This window comes from Pelodiscus sinensis, chromosome 4 (assembly GCF_049634645.1).
Source record: "Pelodiscus sinensis isolate JC-2024 chromosome 4, ASM4963464v1, whole genome shotgun sequence".
Classification (NCBI taxonomy): Eukaryota; Metazoa; Chordata; order Testudines; family Trionychidae; genus Pelodiscus; species Pelodiscus sinensis.
This window is the reverse complement of record NC_134714.1, coordinates 90,598,202-90,616,539: the sequence shown is the minus strand read 5'-3', so window position 1 is coordinate 90,616,539 and position 18,338 is coordinate 90,598,202. Positions and strand designations below refer to the sequence as shown.

The window sequence follows — 18,338 nt, the reverse complement described above, 5'->3', positions numbered from 1 at the left end:
CCTCCCTGCTTATTGATGTAGAACATCAAGGCCAGATTGTCCATGAGGACACTCACTATGCTGCCAGGCAGGTGCAATAGGGACACTGTGCACGTCAACCAGCCTGCCCAAACTTCCTTGACTTTTATGGGTAAACACCATCTTCTCTGGGGTCCACATTGTCTGAATCAAGAGACTGCCCCAATAAAGATCCGACACCACTGATACCAATTAGGGCTACCTAATGGAACAGCTTGCAGGATAGTCTCATTCCACCACTGAAGAGAGGTGAGAATCTGCAGGAGGATGGAGTTAACCTTCTCTTGACTGTCCCTAGACTTGGCGTACACTGATGCCAGCCACTGCTGTCCGTGTCTCAGAGCATAGCCTACGTGCATGTGGCTATGTTCCCCAACAGGCAAAGGCAGATCCTGGCCATGGTAAGAGAAATGCTCCACAATTAGGCCCAAAAGGGTTTGGAATTTACTGCAATGATCAGATCCAACTGTGAATCTAAGGAAACGTCTGTGTTCAGAGAAGACTGTAATGTGAAAGTACAGGTTGGACCACCATGGTCTAGCACCCTTGGGATCTGACCGGTCCGGAACAAGGGAATTTACCAGACATGGGGAGATCCTGTGCCACCAGCTTCCCAGGCACTCACCGGCTCTGCTTCTGGCCCTGGCTCCCCCCTGGCCTGCCTTCAGCCTGCTGTGCTGCCAGCCCTGGCTGGGACCCTAAGCCCTGGGACATCCAGGTATGCTAGACCCCCTTGCCATGCTGCTCCCTGCTCCACCCGAGTCCCCTGCCACAAGGCTCCTAGCCATGCCAGGTGGCACAAGGAGCCCCATGAGCCCTTGCCATGCTATGCTGCCGGGTCTCCCAGTGCTGCCTGAGCATGCTGGCGCTGTGCTGCCTGCATTGCCTGAGCCCCCTACCACAAGGTTCCCAAGCCACCACTAGCCTCCCTGCCCCTGGGCTCTCTGGTCCAGAACATCCATGGTCCAACATGTTGCCATACCAGAGAGTCCTGGTCTAGGGAGGTACAACCTGAATATATCTTGTAACCATTTTGGACTTTTATGAATCATTACCTGTATTCACTTAAAATCTCTCTTTGCCGTTAAGACGACACACTGGTATCTATACCAGTGTTTGAATAGAAATGCTTGGGAAACTCTGTTTGAGATAACAGCAATAATATGCACAAATGTTAATAAAAATAAAGTTCTTTATAAAAGCTTGTATTGTTCAGTAAAGGGCTATACAGTTCAAGACTTACATTTATGGGAGTGTGTTGGGGTCACCCTGCAGGCTAGTATGAGCTTAGCTGGCAGGCTGCAAGTACACCCAGATATAGCTGGGGGTCATTTACCTGCTATAGGCAGTTTGTGAACTGTCCTGAGGAAGGTTAGAGCAGCAAAGCAGTGTAAAGGGCACCCCAAGATAGAGGCATGGGAGGTACAGCTATTCACTAGTCTAGACTGCACCATGTCATGACCACAACTATTGCAGACACTTAAATTCATAGACTGAGTAGAGCCAATGAAATGTGTTAACTACTTATGCTAAATACAGGCAGTCCCTGGGTTACGTTGGATCCCTAGTTACGAACCGGGGGGTGGGCCCGCTAGTGCGGGGTGCCTCCCCCACTGTCGCTGCCTCTGGCAGCGCGGGGGGGCACTTCCCCCTAGCAGACCAGGGAGACGCAGAGCTAGCGCCCCCCCCCCCCTCCCCAGCAGACCAGGGAGACGTGGAGCGGCTTTTCTTGCCGCGGAGGATGCGGGCAGCGGGACCGCCGAGATGCGCCGCGGTCCTGCCGCCCGCATCCTCTGCGGTGAGAAAAGCTGCCCCGCGTCTCCCTGGTCTGCAGAGGGAGGGGGGGGCGCAGCTAGTGCAGACCAGGCTTTTTTCGCCGACGCCTGGGGTAGAGCAGCTGGGGGGCTGCCAGGTTGGTCCCATAGCGCCGAGGTGCAGCGCTACTGGACCAACCCGGCAGCACCCCAGCTACTCTGCCCCAGGTGATCCCAAGTCAGCTGCTGCTGAAATTGATCAGCGGCTGATTCCAGGAAGCCCGGGGCAGAGCAGATGGGGTGCTGCCGGGTTGGTCCAATAGCGCCGAGGAGCGGCGCTGCGGGACCAACCCAGCAGCATCCCAGCTGGACTGCCCCAGGCGTGTCCAATTCAGCCGCTGCTGGTCAGTTTCAACAGCGGCTGAATCTGGATGCCAGTTCCGACTTACATACAAATTCAACTTAAGAACAAACCTACAGTCCCTATCTTGTACGTAACCCGGGGACTGCCTGTAATCTCTTCCATCTAGTATTTAACTGTTACCCTGAATAAGTTTCCCAGACCTGAAAAAAAATTCTGTGCAAGTTCACAAGCTTGTTTCTCTCATCAAGAGAAGTTGGTCCAATAAACAATACAGTAAAACTCCGATAGTCCAGCATCCAACTGTTTGGCACTCCTAATACTCCGGCATCAAAATGCCAAGTGCTCCTGACCAGCTGATTAAAAAGCCTGCTGCTCAGCACATGTGCTGGCTGTAACCAGACAGAGCATAAGGTTGGTGGGGGTGGGGGTGGGTGGAGGAGGATCGTGTTACAGTATGGAGAAGAGCTTTTTGCTTCAGCGAAGAGGAAAGGGGAGGGGGAGATTGTGTCCTGGCCAGCTGTTAAGGCATGCAGCTGTATTGGACTCCTGATTCTCCGGCAAATCTGATAATCCGGCACCACCTAGGTCCAAAAGGTGCCGGATTATTGGAAGTCTACTGTATTACTTTTTCTACCCCGGTATCTAATATCCTGGGACCAACACTGGCACAACAACACTGTATGTAACAAGTACAGTGTCATTTTTACATTAAGGAACACAGAAGTAAGAGAGGGTATTTACATCAATTTCCTTTATGAGGCACATAAAAAGCTTTTAGATTTTCTTCCAATAGTGTAAAATATAAAATAGCATCTTTAAAAAAGTAGAAGCTGATGCATTCAAAGGAATGTACTGTCATGCTGTTTTCAAAGCACAAAACTGTACTTTTAAAAGCACCACTTCAAAAATTCTCAATACAAATAATGGACTTTTACTGTTCATTTACTGCAAGGTTAGGCAGCCTGATATGACAGATGGACTGTCAACCTCTAACTAAACCTCCATACTCCATCATAAAAGCAGTAGAAATTCTACTAATAAAATGTCAATAATCCGACATGATTAAGTGCAAAATACTTGAGAGAGTTCTACTTTGTTTTTTAAGATGTGTGTTAAATCAGAAAATTCCAGAAACAAATCAGAAGAGCTCACACAGCACCAAAATTTAAATTAATATCTAACCCTTATTACGTGCTGCACACCAGTAGATTTTGCAAAGTTCCAGTATTAGAGGAAAGTGATACTTTAACCAGTACGTATTTTGCTCAAATAACACAGGACAACAAAAAACAATGTGGAGTCCTTTACCTGATTGTAATTATTTAAGGAAGGCCAAATTAGTCAGCATATGCTACCATTAAAAGCAGGAGATACGTTATTAGGTTACAAGGTCCAGAAATCATTTCACATCATGTCTCAATCAAAAACAAAACACCTTTAATTTTTTAATTAGGAGACATTTAACATTTTATTATGAAATGTTTATGTATAGAACAGAATTGCACTGAGAATTTCCATATTTCACTTTTGATTGACATACAGTCAGTGAGTAAGAGAAGACAGAACATGGTGAATAACACTAATTATAAAACATGGAGAAACACTCAACAATGCATATTTTTACCACACATAATGTACACAGCCAATAACATTATTGGAAGTACATGTACAGGTTGAATCTCTAATCTGAGACTCCCTGACCCAGCAACATCCATCGTCCAGCAGGACAACGGATGTTCGAGGACCAGTGTGTCCCGGTGGAGGGCTGTCGGTTGGGCTCCCCGCAGCTGGGCTGCCTGGCGCATGCATCTGAGCAGCCAGGCACAATCCAGCAGTGCTGTCTGACACAGCCAGGAGCTTGGTGCGCAGGGAGCTGGGCTGGAGCTGAGCTGCCTGGCATAGCAGGGCAGGAGGTGGGAGGACCGGCAGGGCAGCAAGGCTGGCGGCAAGGAGGAGCTGGCCAGGAGGCCCCCAGCTGATCCAGGCTGGGGGGAGCCAGTAGCAGGGGAGCTCGATATGACCTCCCTTGGTCTGGCAAAATCCCTCGTTCGGGACCAATCAGGTCCCAAGGGTGCCGGACCAAGGAGGGCCAATCTGTGGAAGACTAGGAAGTGGTTAGTTTTTTAACACTTTCTGACTTGTGTAGCTCATTTCTCAATTTTAACATTACATTAATACAAGTTTTTAATTATGCATTTATTATATAGCTATACACATCCTTTGGCTCAAAGAAAATGCACATCATTCTCTTGCATCCATATAGAAAAACCACACACACACTAGTCTACTGTCCCTTCATTTTACAATTTACACATTCAATTTTGTTCCTCTCTGTCCCCAAGTCTGTAAGATACTGAGCACTTGCTGCAAGATAGCTGGCATCTACAACTTCCACTAAAATCTCTTTGAGCTTAAGATGTACAGCGTGCTCCAGGATTGTACTTCCAGCACTTATTACAACTACCCACTAAAACAAATCCTTAGGCAGCTCCTTTTTATTTCAAACTTTGTATCAAATGTGATACCAACAATCATAAGATGATAGAAAAGAGTGGCTTATGCACATTCATTGGAAAAATGCTCATAAATGCAATTTTAAGTGAGAAATTAGGTACATAAAACAAGGACATTAAAAATGGAACATCACTGCAGCAATTCACACTTTCCTATTTAGAATACACATTTAATAAATCATGAAATCTTCACATTATACATCTCCTTTCCTAGGAAATTTTAAAGTTTCACTAGATATTCTTCCCTTGCTATTGTCTCCATCATAATTGGTGGCCTGGTAGATTTTATGCTTCAATTTATCTTTTTATGATTATTTTACAAGGCTGAATTTGAAATCCACAGCATGGCAAACCACACCATAGTGACTCCACATGGCAAGATAAGCATGCAGGAGATTCACATGGTGGCTTGCAGCTCATTTAACTTGATGTGAACACAAGTCCATGGAAATATTTGTACTGAAAGCACCAAGAACAAGAGCAAGCCCTCTCACACTATGCCTTTGGGTGCTACCATAATTAATGATTAAATACAAATGATAAGAAAACGTTAAGATTGACCTGATAAGCCTCAACAGATAGTAAATTCAATTAACAGACTTAAGTCTGCACATGGCATGCATATATTACAATAATAGGATTACATGCACATATTTTCTATAGTCTTATAAAGTTCCTCTTAAGGTGCACAATAAATGAAGTTAGGTATCATGTCTCAAGATGGCAGACATTTATACAAACAGCTATATCTATACTTAGGAATTTAGAAAAAAGTTTGATAAATCACATTCTTATAGTCTCTAGCTATTCTAGTTCCTGTGTGCAATCAGCAACTACAGGCAGTCCCCGGGTTACATACAAGATAGGGACTGTAGGTTTGTTCTTAAGTTGAATCTGTATGTAAGTCGGAACTGGCGTCCAGATTCAGCCGCTGCTGAAACTGACCGCCAGTTCTGACTTACATACAGATTCAACTTAAGAACCCCAAGCGTCCCCAAGTCAGCTGCTGCTGAAACTGATCAGCGGCTGATTCCAGGAAGCCTGGGGCAGAGCAACTCTGCCTCGGGCTTCCTGTAGTCAGCGCTGGTCAGTTTCAGCAGAAGCTGACTTGGGGACGCCTGGGGCAGAGCAGCTGGGGTGCTGCTGGGTTGCTCCAGTAGCACCGCTCCTCGCTCCTCAGCGCTACTGGACCAACCCAGCAGCACCCCAGCTGCTCTGCCCCAGGCATCCTGATTCAGCCGCTGCTGAAACTGACCAGCAGCGGCTGAATCAGGACCTGGGGCAGAGCAGCTGGGGTGCTGCCGGGTTGGTCCAGTAGTGCCCAGAGCGGGGCTGCAGGACCAATCGGCAGCGCCCCAGATGCTCTGCCCCAGGGTCCAAAACAAAAGCCTGGTCTGCTGGGGGGGGGGGGGGGGGGGCGCACACTAGCTGCACCCGCCCCCCCCCCAGCAGACCAGGGACACGGGGAGCAGAGCCGCAGCGGCAGCAGGGTGCCGCGCCTCTGAGGCTTTGCTCTGGCAAAGTCTCAGAGGCGCGGGACCCCGCCGCGGCTGCGGCTTCAGTCCCGGTGCCTGTGGTCTGCTGGGGACGGCCCCCAGCAGACCATAGGCACCGGGACTGAAGCCGCAGCCGAGGCGGGGTCCCGCGCCTCTGAGACTTTGCCAGAGCAAAGCCTCAGAGGCACGGGAACCCGCTGCGGCTTCAGTCCCGGTGCCTGTGGTCTGCTGGGGACTGTCCCCAGCAGACCACAGGCACCGGGACTGAAGCCGCAGCAGCGGCGGGGTCCCGCGCCTCAGAGCTTTGCTCTGGCAAAGCCTCAGAAGCACGGGAACCCGCCCGGTGCCCCTGGTCTGCTGGAGACGGTCTCCAGCAGACCAGGGGCACCGGAGCAGCTTACGAACGGGGCTCTCTCGCCCCGGAGCTCGCAGGTAGCAATCCGCCACCTCGACCTCCGGGGCGAGAAAGCCCCGTTCGTAAGGGCGGATCCGACATAAGTCGGATCCGCGTAAGTCGGGGACTGCCTGTATTTAAAGCTAAAAGCAGACAAAATGGGTGCAATACAGGTGACAGGTGGTAAAGCTTTCAGTGAAGAAGCCAACAAATTATCTCCCTCTCATCCACTATCTTGTGAAAACTGTATGTATTTTTCTGGAATCGACTAATAATGGAAACCTAAACAATAAAAGCTAAAAATGTACCCTTCCCTCTACAGATGGGAACAGGGCATGTTCCCGTTTAACATGCTCACATTTTGCAATTTAGCAATATATTTTGACTGACAGTCTTGACTGTTCCCATACATCATACCAGAAATGAAACAAACAAAAAAGATCTAGATGATTCAACATGTAGCACAGGTTGGACCTCCCTGGTCCAGCACACTGGGGACCTGACCAGTCCTGGAGGAGGGATTTTTTCCAGACCAAGGGAGGTCATTTCTGGACCCTTGCCACTGGCCCCTCAGCTGGTCTCCTGGCCAGCTCCCCATCTCCTGCTGGCCCCGCTGCCCGATGAGCCATCAGGCACCATGTGCTGCAGCTCCAGGACCCACCAGGTCACAGTTACCACCGCTCTCAGACCCACTGGGAAGGCCCGTGCCAAGTCTCCCAACCCCATGCTGGGTGGCGCTGCTGTCGTCTCGCCTTTTAAATGTAGTAAGAGTCAAGTGGCTTTTACTACATTTAAAAAACAGAGCCACAGTAGTCTGGGCTTTTTAAATGTAGTAAGAGCTGCCCGACTCTGACCACACTAAAAAGGCAGAGCCGCAGCGCAGATGGGCTTCCAGAGACAGCATGAGCCAGGACTGAAGAGTTCCAGTGCATGCCGGCTCCGTGACTGCTGTAGCAATGCCTGCCCTGTCCCCTCACCCCTAACCATGGAGACTGTGCTAGGAGAAACTGGCTTTTAAGCCAGCTCCCCCCAGAACTGGCTCCTGCTTTCACCCCTGCTTGCGGCCTCTAATACAGCAAGTGTAGTGCCTCCAGTACCCGATAAGCTTAGGCTAACATCCCTAAATGGAAAATGATCATGCCCACTTTTACTCCCCCCACTGAACTAGACTATTATTGGGGGCTTTGCATTAATCTATTTAAAAGAGCAGTTTCGCACTTCTGTAAATGCAGAGAGGAACCATCAATGATAATAATTACATTCATTTATCACCATCACTTTATTGAATGCACTGGCCCGCCAATCAAGGACAATGTTAGTCAAATACAGAAAGAAGAAGTTGCCTTACCGTACACTCAGTATTTTCAGTAATCATTAGGGTGAAATCTGATGAAAACTCCAAATCTGTAATTGTTGTTGCGTGACAGTCTATATGCTATCAAAAAAATTAAACATTAATTTTGACAATAAACAGTTTAAATTGGAATTTTAAAAATGCTTCTCAGATTAACTTAACTGGTCCCCACTACACTCCTCTTTTCTTAAAATAAAATAGAGACACAACTTGTAGTACAACAGTAATTCAACTCCTCAGTAGGAGAGAATAGAGGGTAAGCAATCCTACATATTGGAATTTTCAAAAAAATCCTAGAGCTGTTTTATAATTAAATAATATTTGTGCAAACCATAAGTATTTGGATATAAAAATTAGCCCCAAACATTTACAGTTAACAAAGAAAGAAAGACACTAAATGGAAGAACTTAAAAAACACGAAGGCTGTGTCTACACTCGCGGCTTCTTGCACCAGAAATATGCAAATGAGGTGGAGCAAAAATGACGGCTCACTAGGTATGCAAATGAGGCTCCGCACTATTCCATGCTTAGCCTCATTTGCATACTTTTGGCACAAGAAGCCGCTAGTGTAGACATAGTCCAAATGGTCTGGGAGCACTTTATAGAGTAAGTCTATGAAGTGCTACCCAACCATTTGTTGTTTTTTTAAGTTTATCCTATATAGACTAACTCAGCTACCCCTCCGAAGCTACTAAATAGAAGTTGGAAGATGGAGCCTTTCACCATTGGTTCAAGTCTTGTTAAGACTGGTAATGACCTTGACTATGTCCATTTGAATGGTAGTCTAAGATGAATGATTTGCTGGCCTCAATCTAGCTCACCATGGATATCTGCCCATATCTCAACGAATGTATGAATATTAACTTGCACCAAAGTTGGCAGGCTCAGCAGAAAAAGAATGTTTAACTATAGAGAATAGTGATAGAAATGTAGCCGTGTTAGTCTGGGGTAGTTGAAGCAAAATGCAGGACAATGTAGCACTTTAAAGACTAACAAGATGGTTTATTAGATGATGAGCTTTCGTGGGCCAGACCCACTTCCTCAGATCAAATAGTGGAAGAAAGTAGTCACAACCATATATACCAAAGGATACAATTAAAAAAATGAACAAATATGAAAAGGACAAATCACATTGCAGAACAGGAGGGGGATGCGGGGGGGGGGGGGAAGGAAGGAAGGTAAGTGTCTGTGAATTGAGGATATTAGAGGTAGGGAGAGTGGGATGTTTGTGAGTTAATGGTATTAGAGGTGATAATTGGGGAAACCAATTATCACCTCTAATACCATTAACTCACAAACATCCCACTCTCCCTACCTCTAATATCCTCAATTCACAGACACTTACCTTCCTTCCTTCCCCCCTCCCCCCCGCATCCCCCTCCTGTTCTGCAATGTGATTTGTCCTTTTCATATTTGTTCATTTTTTTAATTGTATCCTTTGGTATATATGGTTGTGACTACTTTCTTCCACTATTTGATCTGAGGAAGTGGGTCTGGCCCACGAAAGCTCATCATCTAATAAACCATCTTGCTAGTCTTTAAAGTGCTACATTGTCCTGCATTTTGCTTTAACTATAGAGACTTCTACTCTAAACCTTAACAAGACAGTCTTCCAGCACATAGTTGAGGAATACTGCCAAGGCCTAATGAGAATCTGCTCTGTAGTTATCCATTATGCTGTATGCATTATGGGGATTGAAAATAATAAGACAATTCAGTTCCGGTATCAACAGAGCCTCATTACATATTTATTTAATCTTGTCACAGATCAGAAAATACTTCTCTATGCAAATTTTTGCACTGTACTGATTCTTTTCTTTTATCTTACAACAAATGCAAAATTTGCACAGCAAATTTGCACATTTTCGCTAAGAACAAAGGATAAGTGAACATTTTACTGAGTTTAGAAATAGCACACTTCTAATGCCTATACTCAGCCATCGTTTAGCTAAGCATCATGTAATATTCAAACATTTATCAATGCTGTAGAATTGTTACAGAATATTTCTTTGAACCCAATTCTAACAGGCAATACTCAAAATTAATGAACAGTTAATGTGAGGGAAGTGTACTAAACTATTTCCTTTTATAATCTTATGTGGAAGAGGAACATTTTTGTAATTTCCTAGATGTATTAAAACCATTTATTATGTGGAACAGTTATTGATTAAAATTGTTTACCTATAATATCATTCTTGCGTAACTCATTAATTTTACTAACGTTTGTACAGCGAACACTAAGAAACAAAGTAGTTCAAGATTTACGGATTTATTTTAAAAATATATTTCTAAAATTATGTGAAATGTATAATTTTAAACTGTAAAATAGTGTAAGCATTATACCAGATGTGTATGGTAACAGGCCTATTTTGTGACTGCATACCCTGGTCTTTTTATACAGATCAGAAAATGATTGTCCCTAAAGGTATATATTAAACAGAGCTTATTTCACTATTTGATAGAGTAAATACATATTTAATGGGTAATCAACTTTAGGGTTAGTGTGTTCAGTAATGTGACAGAAATAGAGTTAGTGCTATATTATAGATAGGGTAAGGAGCAATACCTAAAGTTAAGACATTACCTTTTAAAAGATTATTTTCAGTTATGACTTAGCCTAAAAGATTGCTTAGGCTGAAATTTTCCATATTAGCAGTCTGCTTAAGTCTGATTTGTCCATGTTAAATATTGCTTCAGTGATTTAGTTTAAAAGCACCAGTTCCTCCATCCTTTAAAACAGAGTCTTGAAATCTGGTAAGGGGTGGCCTTTGTATCAACAATATGCCTTTTGTAACCGTGCGAAAATTCACCCAGATGAGCCAAAATTATAAACCTTAGAATAAATCTCATGCAGAGAATTGCTGGAATTCTGTAGCTGAATTTTCCAAAGATTCTGTCTGCACTGAGCGTGCTGAATGCCTACAGATTCCTGGCACTGACCAAACTGCATCTCCACAGACCAAGCTCCATACTAGGTTGCAGGGGCAAAGCTGGCCTTTCTGACATAGCTGCCAGGCACAAGTGCTTTCAATGCTCCTTCACCTTCTCACCTCAGCTGGTGGTGAGAAGAAGTCAAGGAGAAAACAACCACACAGGAAAGAAGAAGGCTGAGGAAAGGAACAGGAGCTGGGGCTGGAGAGACATAAGAAAGATAAGAGAAGATCTGAGAACAGCAAGAGGAGGAAGGGCAGGAACAGGATGGGCAAGAGCAGGGTCTACATCACAAGAGAACACTCCCCTAGAAAAACAAAAATTGAACCCAATATTCCTCAACCCACAATATTCCTTTACTAACAAATAACTGACACTCACTAGCAAAATGTGTCTCCATCCCCCTTTTGTGGCAGGTTCAGAAAAGAACAGCCTTCTATAGCTACCAGCTACCCCATTAGCTCAAGTGACAGAAGTGTGTGCTGTAGATCTAAAGATGCCAACCTTGCTAATGACCCTCGTGGGAATCAGTATGGTTCTACAGGACTTAGTTGTAAGAGGTTAGAAAATTACATCCACAAGGCAGTCCAATGTTCCCATGGAGAACTGGATTCTATCCCTGCTTCTGGCACAGAGTTCCTGTGTATTATTGGCCAATCACACTGGCAGGAATTGGGGACTGCAGCAGAACCGTTCTCTGAGCAACGTAAGTGCAGCTGGCCTATAGTGAGCTACCTAACGGGCTAATATTGCATGAACGGTTGGAAAAGTCAGCTGCCTAGCTCAGAAGCAGCAGCTGTGATAGTTCCTGCACCTGCTTCTACTTGTTCCCAACTTTGCTCCTGCCTTGTCTTGTTACAGGTAATTCGCTCTGACCCTTCACACTGGCATCTGACTCCAGTTCTGTCCCTAAACTCCAATTCCTGGCTACTGATTCCTGCTCCAATTACTTGGGATGATTGCCCATGTCCCTATCTCGGATACATGAACCTAAATGTTCACAGGGGGCCATGGTGTAATCCTCATTTTGTGAAGACCCAAACAGAGAAACCTGAAGTTTGATTTGCAGAAGCGCTGAGCACTCCGCTGTATCATCAGGAGCTCTGTTCTGGACTAGGGATGTTAAATATTGAGTAATTGACCAAAAAGTCAATGCATTTTGCATCGATATTCAATTAGTCGATAGGGCGCCTCCACCTTTGAAGTGTAGCTCTAGGGCTGTTGCTACAATTCAAAGGCGAAAGTACCACGTGGAGCTCAGGGTCACTCCCCCGCTGACTCCAGGCTCAATGATGCGATGAAATGCCGCGGGGAGCCTGGCATCTGAAACACCGTGTGCAGCCTAAGTGGCAGCGCCGCATGGAGCCCCGGATCAGTTGGGGACTTCTCCACTGACCCTGGGCTCCATGCGGTGCTGTCACTTTGAAATACCACAAGGAGCCCGGGGTCAGCGGTGGAGTCCCCAGCTGATCATGGGCTCCACGCAGCACTGCTGCTTTGAAACACCATGTGCAGCCTGGGGACACCCGAGCTGGCTCCGGGCTGCACGTGGCATTTCAAAGCAGCAGTGCTGCATGGATCCCAGGATCTGGCTCCAGGCTCCATACAGTGCTGCCACTTTGAAGTATCCCTACCTCTCCCCCTCCCTTGGAGGCTGCAAAGGGGGGGGGGGTGGAGGGGAGAACGACTAGTCAACTAGCTTGTTAAATATCCAATAAGCATTTGTTATAAATGCTATGAAGTGATATAAAATACCTATGAGGTGCTACAAAATACTCTGAAAAAATTCTAGACATAGGCTTCTAAAGATGGACACCCAAAATTAGTGGACACTAGACAATTTTGGCTTTCAACTCTATACGTCAGTTTCACACAGTACTGGGACATGTAGCTATACCAAACTGGCACAGGCAACATCTTGTGGGCTATTGCGGAGCTGCCCATCGCTCCATATTAATTCTGAGTTGGCAGCATACCAGCACATTCTGAAGCCATTGCTAATTCATCCTAGGCATGTTGTAACTCAGTAATAAAAGACAGCCAGCCTGCAGGACACATTTTAATCTCTGTCAAAGTTTATAAATCCAAGATAACCTTGTATTTGATAAGAAATGAATATAAGCAAGGGAAACCTTGAGCACTAGAAGTATTTAGGCAGAATTCCTTTCCAGAAATTCCTGTAATTTCCCTGGTGAGTTGAAACTAATTCATATAGGTGTAAGAGTCAAATATTTGAAGGGAAGATAGCAACAGCTTTTAATGAAAACAGAGAACATGGAGCTAGTTGGGTTGTTTTGTCTCCTTACAGTCTTAAAATTGTGTAGCCTCTTTTCTACAGGATGGAGGTGAAAGAGACAAGAAGGGGTAGCTGGTGGTTTCCCAGCTATCCACAGATGTACCCGTTTTATCTGCATCCAGAAGAAACAAACACCTCTTTTCTGGCAACCCTTTGTCCTATGGAGGTGGCCTACACTGTTTGTGCAATTTGCCATCCAGCATGCACATAAAAATTTCAGACAAGTGAGTGTTCTAGAATTTAACCTCAGCCAGCAGATGTACATTACTAAAGGCACCAGTATGAAATACAAATCACAAAATCTCTTTACACAGAATGGTATTTGCTTTGTAATCATTCATCTCCTTTGCATGGTCATTACAAAAAGCATGGACTCATTTCATAGGGGAACCTGCTGATATAAGCGGACATGAAAGTCAGAAATTTGTAGCAAGATACGGGGGCAAAATTATGTAATTGATTTATTTCCTATGTTTGGGAAGGGAAGAAGAAACACCTGGAATAGGGAAAGTGATTTAGAGGAAAAAAGTTGAAGATTATTACTTTTACATATCAGGAGCCCTAAGTTTCTAAACAGAACTTTAAATACCAAACACTAGGTGCATGTATTTTATTGTGTGAAACCTTAGCATTTGTTTCAGTTATCAGGCTCCTCTAGATTAAATATGTTTTACTAATCTTTTCCATATGGAACTCAATCACATTAAAAGAATTTATGAACAGAAATAAACTGAAGGATGCACTTTTAGTTTGTTTATAATGTATGTAAGTATTTGGTACAGTACCTTAATGACACTGGTCTCAGATATAAGCGTGCTTGGATCCACTACCTCCACAACAGCTTCTGGAATTACAGCCTTCTTCATACAGGACATGTTGAAGCCATACACATCATCCCAAAAAGCCAGTCTATCCACATGTTTATTCCGATCACCTATAGCCACCAAGCTAATGGTGCAGATATCCGGGTAGACTGCAACAAACAGAAAGGACTAGAAGTGAAAAAATGAAAATTAAGATTCTCTTAAATTTTTAAGATGAGTAACTAATGAAAAAAAGAACAGATTTTGATAGGGATGGCAATGTGTAGACAAAAAAAACACGATTAACCAATAAATCTAGTTAATCCTGTTGACTACATGCATTCCCAATCCCCTTGCTGCCTCTATAGAGAGGCAGCAGCGCAGAAGGGGGAGAAGAGAAGAAGAGGTAGGAGCTAGCTTTTTAGCCAGCTCCCCACAAACACCAGATCCTGTGGAACCATCTACCCCACCCCCCAACTTCACGCTGCTGCCTCTGATAGAGAGGCAGCAGCGCAGAAGATGGGGGGGGTGGGCAGGTGAGGGCTGATACACGTGGGGAGCCAGCTTTTAAGTTGGCTCTCTGTTTTTAAGACAGCTCTATGTTTTTAACCCAACTCTCTTGTGTGTGCCTGCTCTATGGTGCTGCCTGCCCCCACCTTGCTGCCTCCCACAGAGGTGGGGGTGGGGAAGGAGCCAGTGCTCAGGGGGAGACAGCTTAGAAAACTGGCTCCCCATGAGCACCAGATCCCACATGCTGCTGCCTCTATTAGAGCAACAGCACATGGGAGAGAGGGGAGGCTGCTCCATAGGATACCAGCATAGCCTCTGTATGCGGGGAGCTCGGACCCTCACAGAGGCTGCTGCAAACCTCGCACTGCTGCCTCTGATACAGAGGCAGTAGCGCAGGGTGACAGGGATCTCTCCAGGTATGGGGCCAGGAGCGCAATGGATGCTGGCCCCGACCCTGGGGACTATTGAATAATTTGTAACTGCAGAGTTTTGATGTGGTTACATGATTATTTCAATTAGTCTCTATCATCCTTAGATTTTAATGCTTGCACAGAGACAACCATTTCATAGGCTGAAGTTCTTTTAGCCACAGGATATGGATACACTAGACTCTCAAACTTTCCTGACCATTGGAAAATGATCAATTCTTTAATAAAGGTTTAACATCAATAAACACACAAATGTATACAAATGGAATTTTTTGGGGGGCTAAATATAAGTAGTACATTGCAAGGCACTTTACCATTAACAATGTTTTTACTGAGAAGTGAGGCAAAATGATAGTAATAGATAAGCTAGGTTTCTTTTCTTTTCCAGCATCTGGTGAATTGCAAAATTGATTTCATCTTCAATTTTACTTGAAATTTTAGCTTTATGAGAGTGAGCATGATGGAATCAGTAAGATGCTGGGGATGTTAGGAAGACAAATATACAAACCAATTATGTATTTTTTCTTTATGTAGCCAAAGCAGGTTTATTCCAAAGGAAGTTCTTGTTAATTAAAAAAAAGGCATCTTTGCTAAAGAAGCTACCATAAAATATTCAGTAAGAAAGCAACAGCTTGACAGCTGGAAAAAACATACAGAAATAATTAGGGATGTTGTGATATTCTGAACAGAAACTGCAGCTTTCTGGCTTGCTCTTTTAAATAGTCTTCGTTAAGAATATTTGTAAAATCTAAGTATTAACTACTCTCATATCCCAACAAGTTGGAGAATACCATCCCCACTCTACAGAAGAGGAAACTAAAGCAAAATTATTGACTTTTTCCAAGAGAAGGCTCTGATTAACTCAACAGGAAAAATGTAATATAATGACAGCTGAAAGGGCAGCAGCCCAACATGTACTGTTTGCAACCAATCAGTTGCTTTTCACACACCTGACAGCTGTCACACAAAACCAGCATCTGGTTTGTAAGCAGTTTCCTGGAGCAAGTGACAAGGGGCTGCAGTTTTTCAAAGCTCCCCTATTGCTGCTCAGTGCCACACAGACTTACTAACTGCAGTTTGTTAATTTTTGCCTCCCTGCATTTCAAGCTTCATCCTGGGTCACAAGGGATACTCCAATGAGAATTCAGATTATGAAATAAACTGACTCAGAAGGCAAGGGAAATTTCCTGAATGTCACTGCTGCGCTGTAAATTGGTTAATAAGGTTTGCAGGAAGGGTTCCAAAGCAATTAGGAATTTTGCTTCCAGGGCCAACAATATTGTGATGGTGTCCTCAAAATTGCATCTGTGTTGTGAACTGTGTCTGCAGCTCTTAGCAATAGCATGCTACAGCGTATTGGTCAGTTTCACTCACCATCTTTCTAGTTGTTTCTAAAAATTAAACCCTCCCTACTTCACTCTGGTCTGACTCATTCCTAACCTTTTCCCATCCAATCCTGACACGCCTGTCATTTAGTTTTCTTTGACTGAAGCTATAATTGAATACTTATTCCTTCTCACAGGTGAAATTAGCAAAATGCTGATTGGACAGAAGCACTCAGCATCAGCTCACAAATTCATAGCTTTGACATCTGTGTCCTTCTCGACTCACTGCCCAGAAATCATTTGTCACTGGTAACAGATCACGTGGTGAGCAGAGTAAGATGGGAAATCCTTTATCCCTTAGTAATGCCTCACAAATTTCAGGACATTAAAGGCTAATCTATAAACCTCAGGGTACACAGAAATGATTCCAAGTAAACAATAAAGTTATTTGGTCATGAACAAGCAAACATGACCATTTTCTACATACAAAAATAAAACCTTGTGCATCAAGCTTACTCAAATCATTGTGTATTTCAGCCAAATATATGAGAAAACACATGCCCGATCAAGAAAAATAGCTATGCATAACAAACAGATAAGAACTGTGTACCAAGAACGTTACATTCACAAACAAAGGTATTATGTACTGTACCCACATCATCCCACATATTTTGGCACCAGTTACTATGGGGAGCTGATAAAGTAAGTTGGGGCAGCTAGTATTTAATCAAGCATAAAACTGGAGATCTAGAATTCATTCCTGGCTCAGCCTGACTTACTGCAAAAATTATGGCCCAGTCACAACCTCTTCTGAAATGAGGAAATTTGACACAAGAGAGACCCTAATACTTATTCACCTCATGAAGTGGTTAGAGATCCAGAAATAAGATTTGTTCCAAACTTTCAGGACCTTAATATTGTACCGCTAGCTGAAGGCTGGCCAGAAAGTTTTATTCAGTAACAGATTTATACTTTTAGTTGTCTAGGTTTGGAAGTGTCTTAAATTCTACTGCTACTCATACTTACAGAGCTGACCTTTTTTGTGTTACAGAGACTAGGGATCTTTTGCTGCCAGGACCCCACCTGCTGGCTGATTTATGGGGTGACATTGGTCTGTCTCAGAGGCAAAGATTCACCTTCCATACCAGTTGGCAGAAGAACAAGGATTAATCAGTGCCTAAAGCAAAAATTATTCTATTTAAAATCTAGCTAAATGAGCTGAGCAGACAGCAGGTTAACAACATGGAATTGCAGAGAGAAAAGGGATGAGAGAATTCCTAGGACTGATCCTGAACCAGCGCATTGTGTCCCTCGAGGAAAAGGAAGAAAGCTCAGATTTCTCTCAATCCTTCAAGTAGTGCTCATGGAGAACAACATACCACCCCCCATTTTCAACAACATGAATAGTATGCTAAGCTAAATGGGAGGTAAAATGCTTCTTGGGGTATGTTAGCATCTACACAGCCGGCAGTTAATTTTGAAAAAATGTCAAAATACTGTGAAGCTGGAGGACTTCTTACTCCGACTCCTGTAACCCTCACTGTACGAGGAGTAAGGGTAGTCGGAGGAAGAGTCCTCAATTTCGAAATAAGCACTGTGTAGACACTCCCAATTTCGAAATAAGTTATTTCAAAATAAGCTACACAATTGACGTAGCTCAATTTGTGTAGTTTTTTTCAAGTTAAGCCCTGCTCAGACCTGGTCCTAGGGCAAGGCAAGCAAGGAAAAAGCCTTGGGTTCCAAACATTTGGGCCACACACTGCTGAGTATTCACCATCTACCAGCTGGACCCGGGGCCCCACTCCCAACATCCTGCCTTAGTCCCCGCAAATTGTTTGGCTGGGCCTGGCCCTGCTGTGTAGATGCACCCCACAGTGTTCTAAGATGTGCTCAGAGCAGAGGTTAAAAAAACCACATTGCTAAATGTCACTGTTACATTACAGAATGCCAAAAATCTTTAATATAGCTGTACTAGACAGTAAGCAATTCAGGACAAGGTATCTATAGGAAGCCCAACACAATTGGACCGCAATTCTGACTAGAGCTTCTGTTCACTATTGTAAATCAAAAAAGCATTAACCTGGAGCAACACTACATATGTTTCTTTTTTCCTCTAACATAAGAATACTTATTTCTTGTTCAAATGTGTAAT

General features: G+C 44.2%; 1 protein-coding gene across 1 annotated transcript in view; it reads right to left on the bottom strand.

Annotated features, from left to right (window-relative positions):
• The window catches only part of PRMT3 (protein arginine methyltransferase 3), a 112,292-nt gene that overhangs the window by 37,070 nt on the left and 56,884 nt on the right, over positions 1–18,338 (bottom strand). Inside the window, exons 12-13 of the mRNA XM_075927736.1 lie at positions 13,906–14,093; positions 7,888–7,974 (exon numbers count right to left, since the gene is read on the bottom strand). Of these exons, the coding sequence (XP_075783851.1) occupies positions 7,888–7,974; positions 13,906–14,093 (275 nt within the window). The remainder of the gene's footprint in view (positions 1–7,887; positions 7,975–13,905; positions 14,094–18,338) is intronic.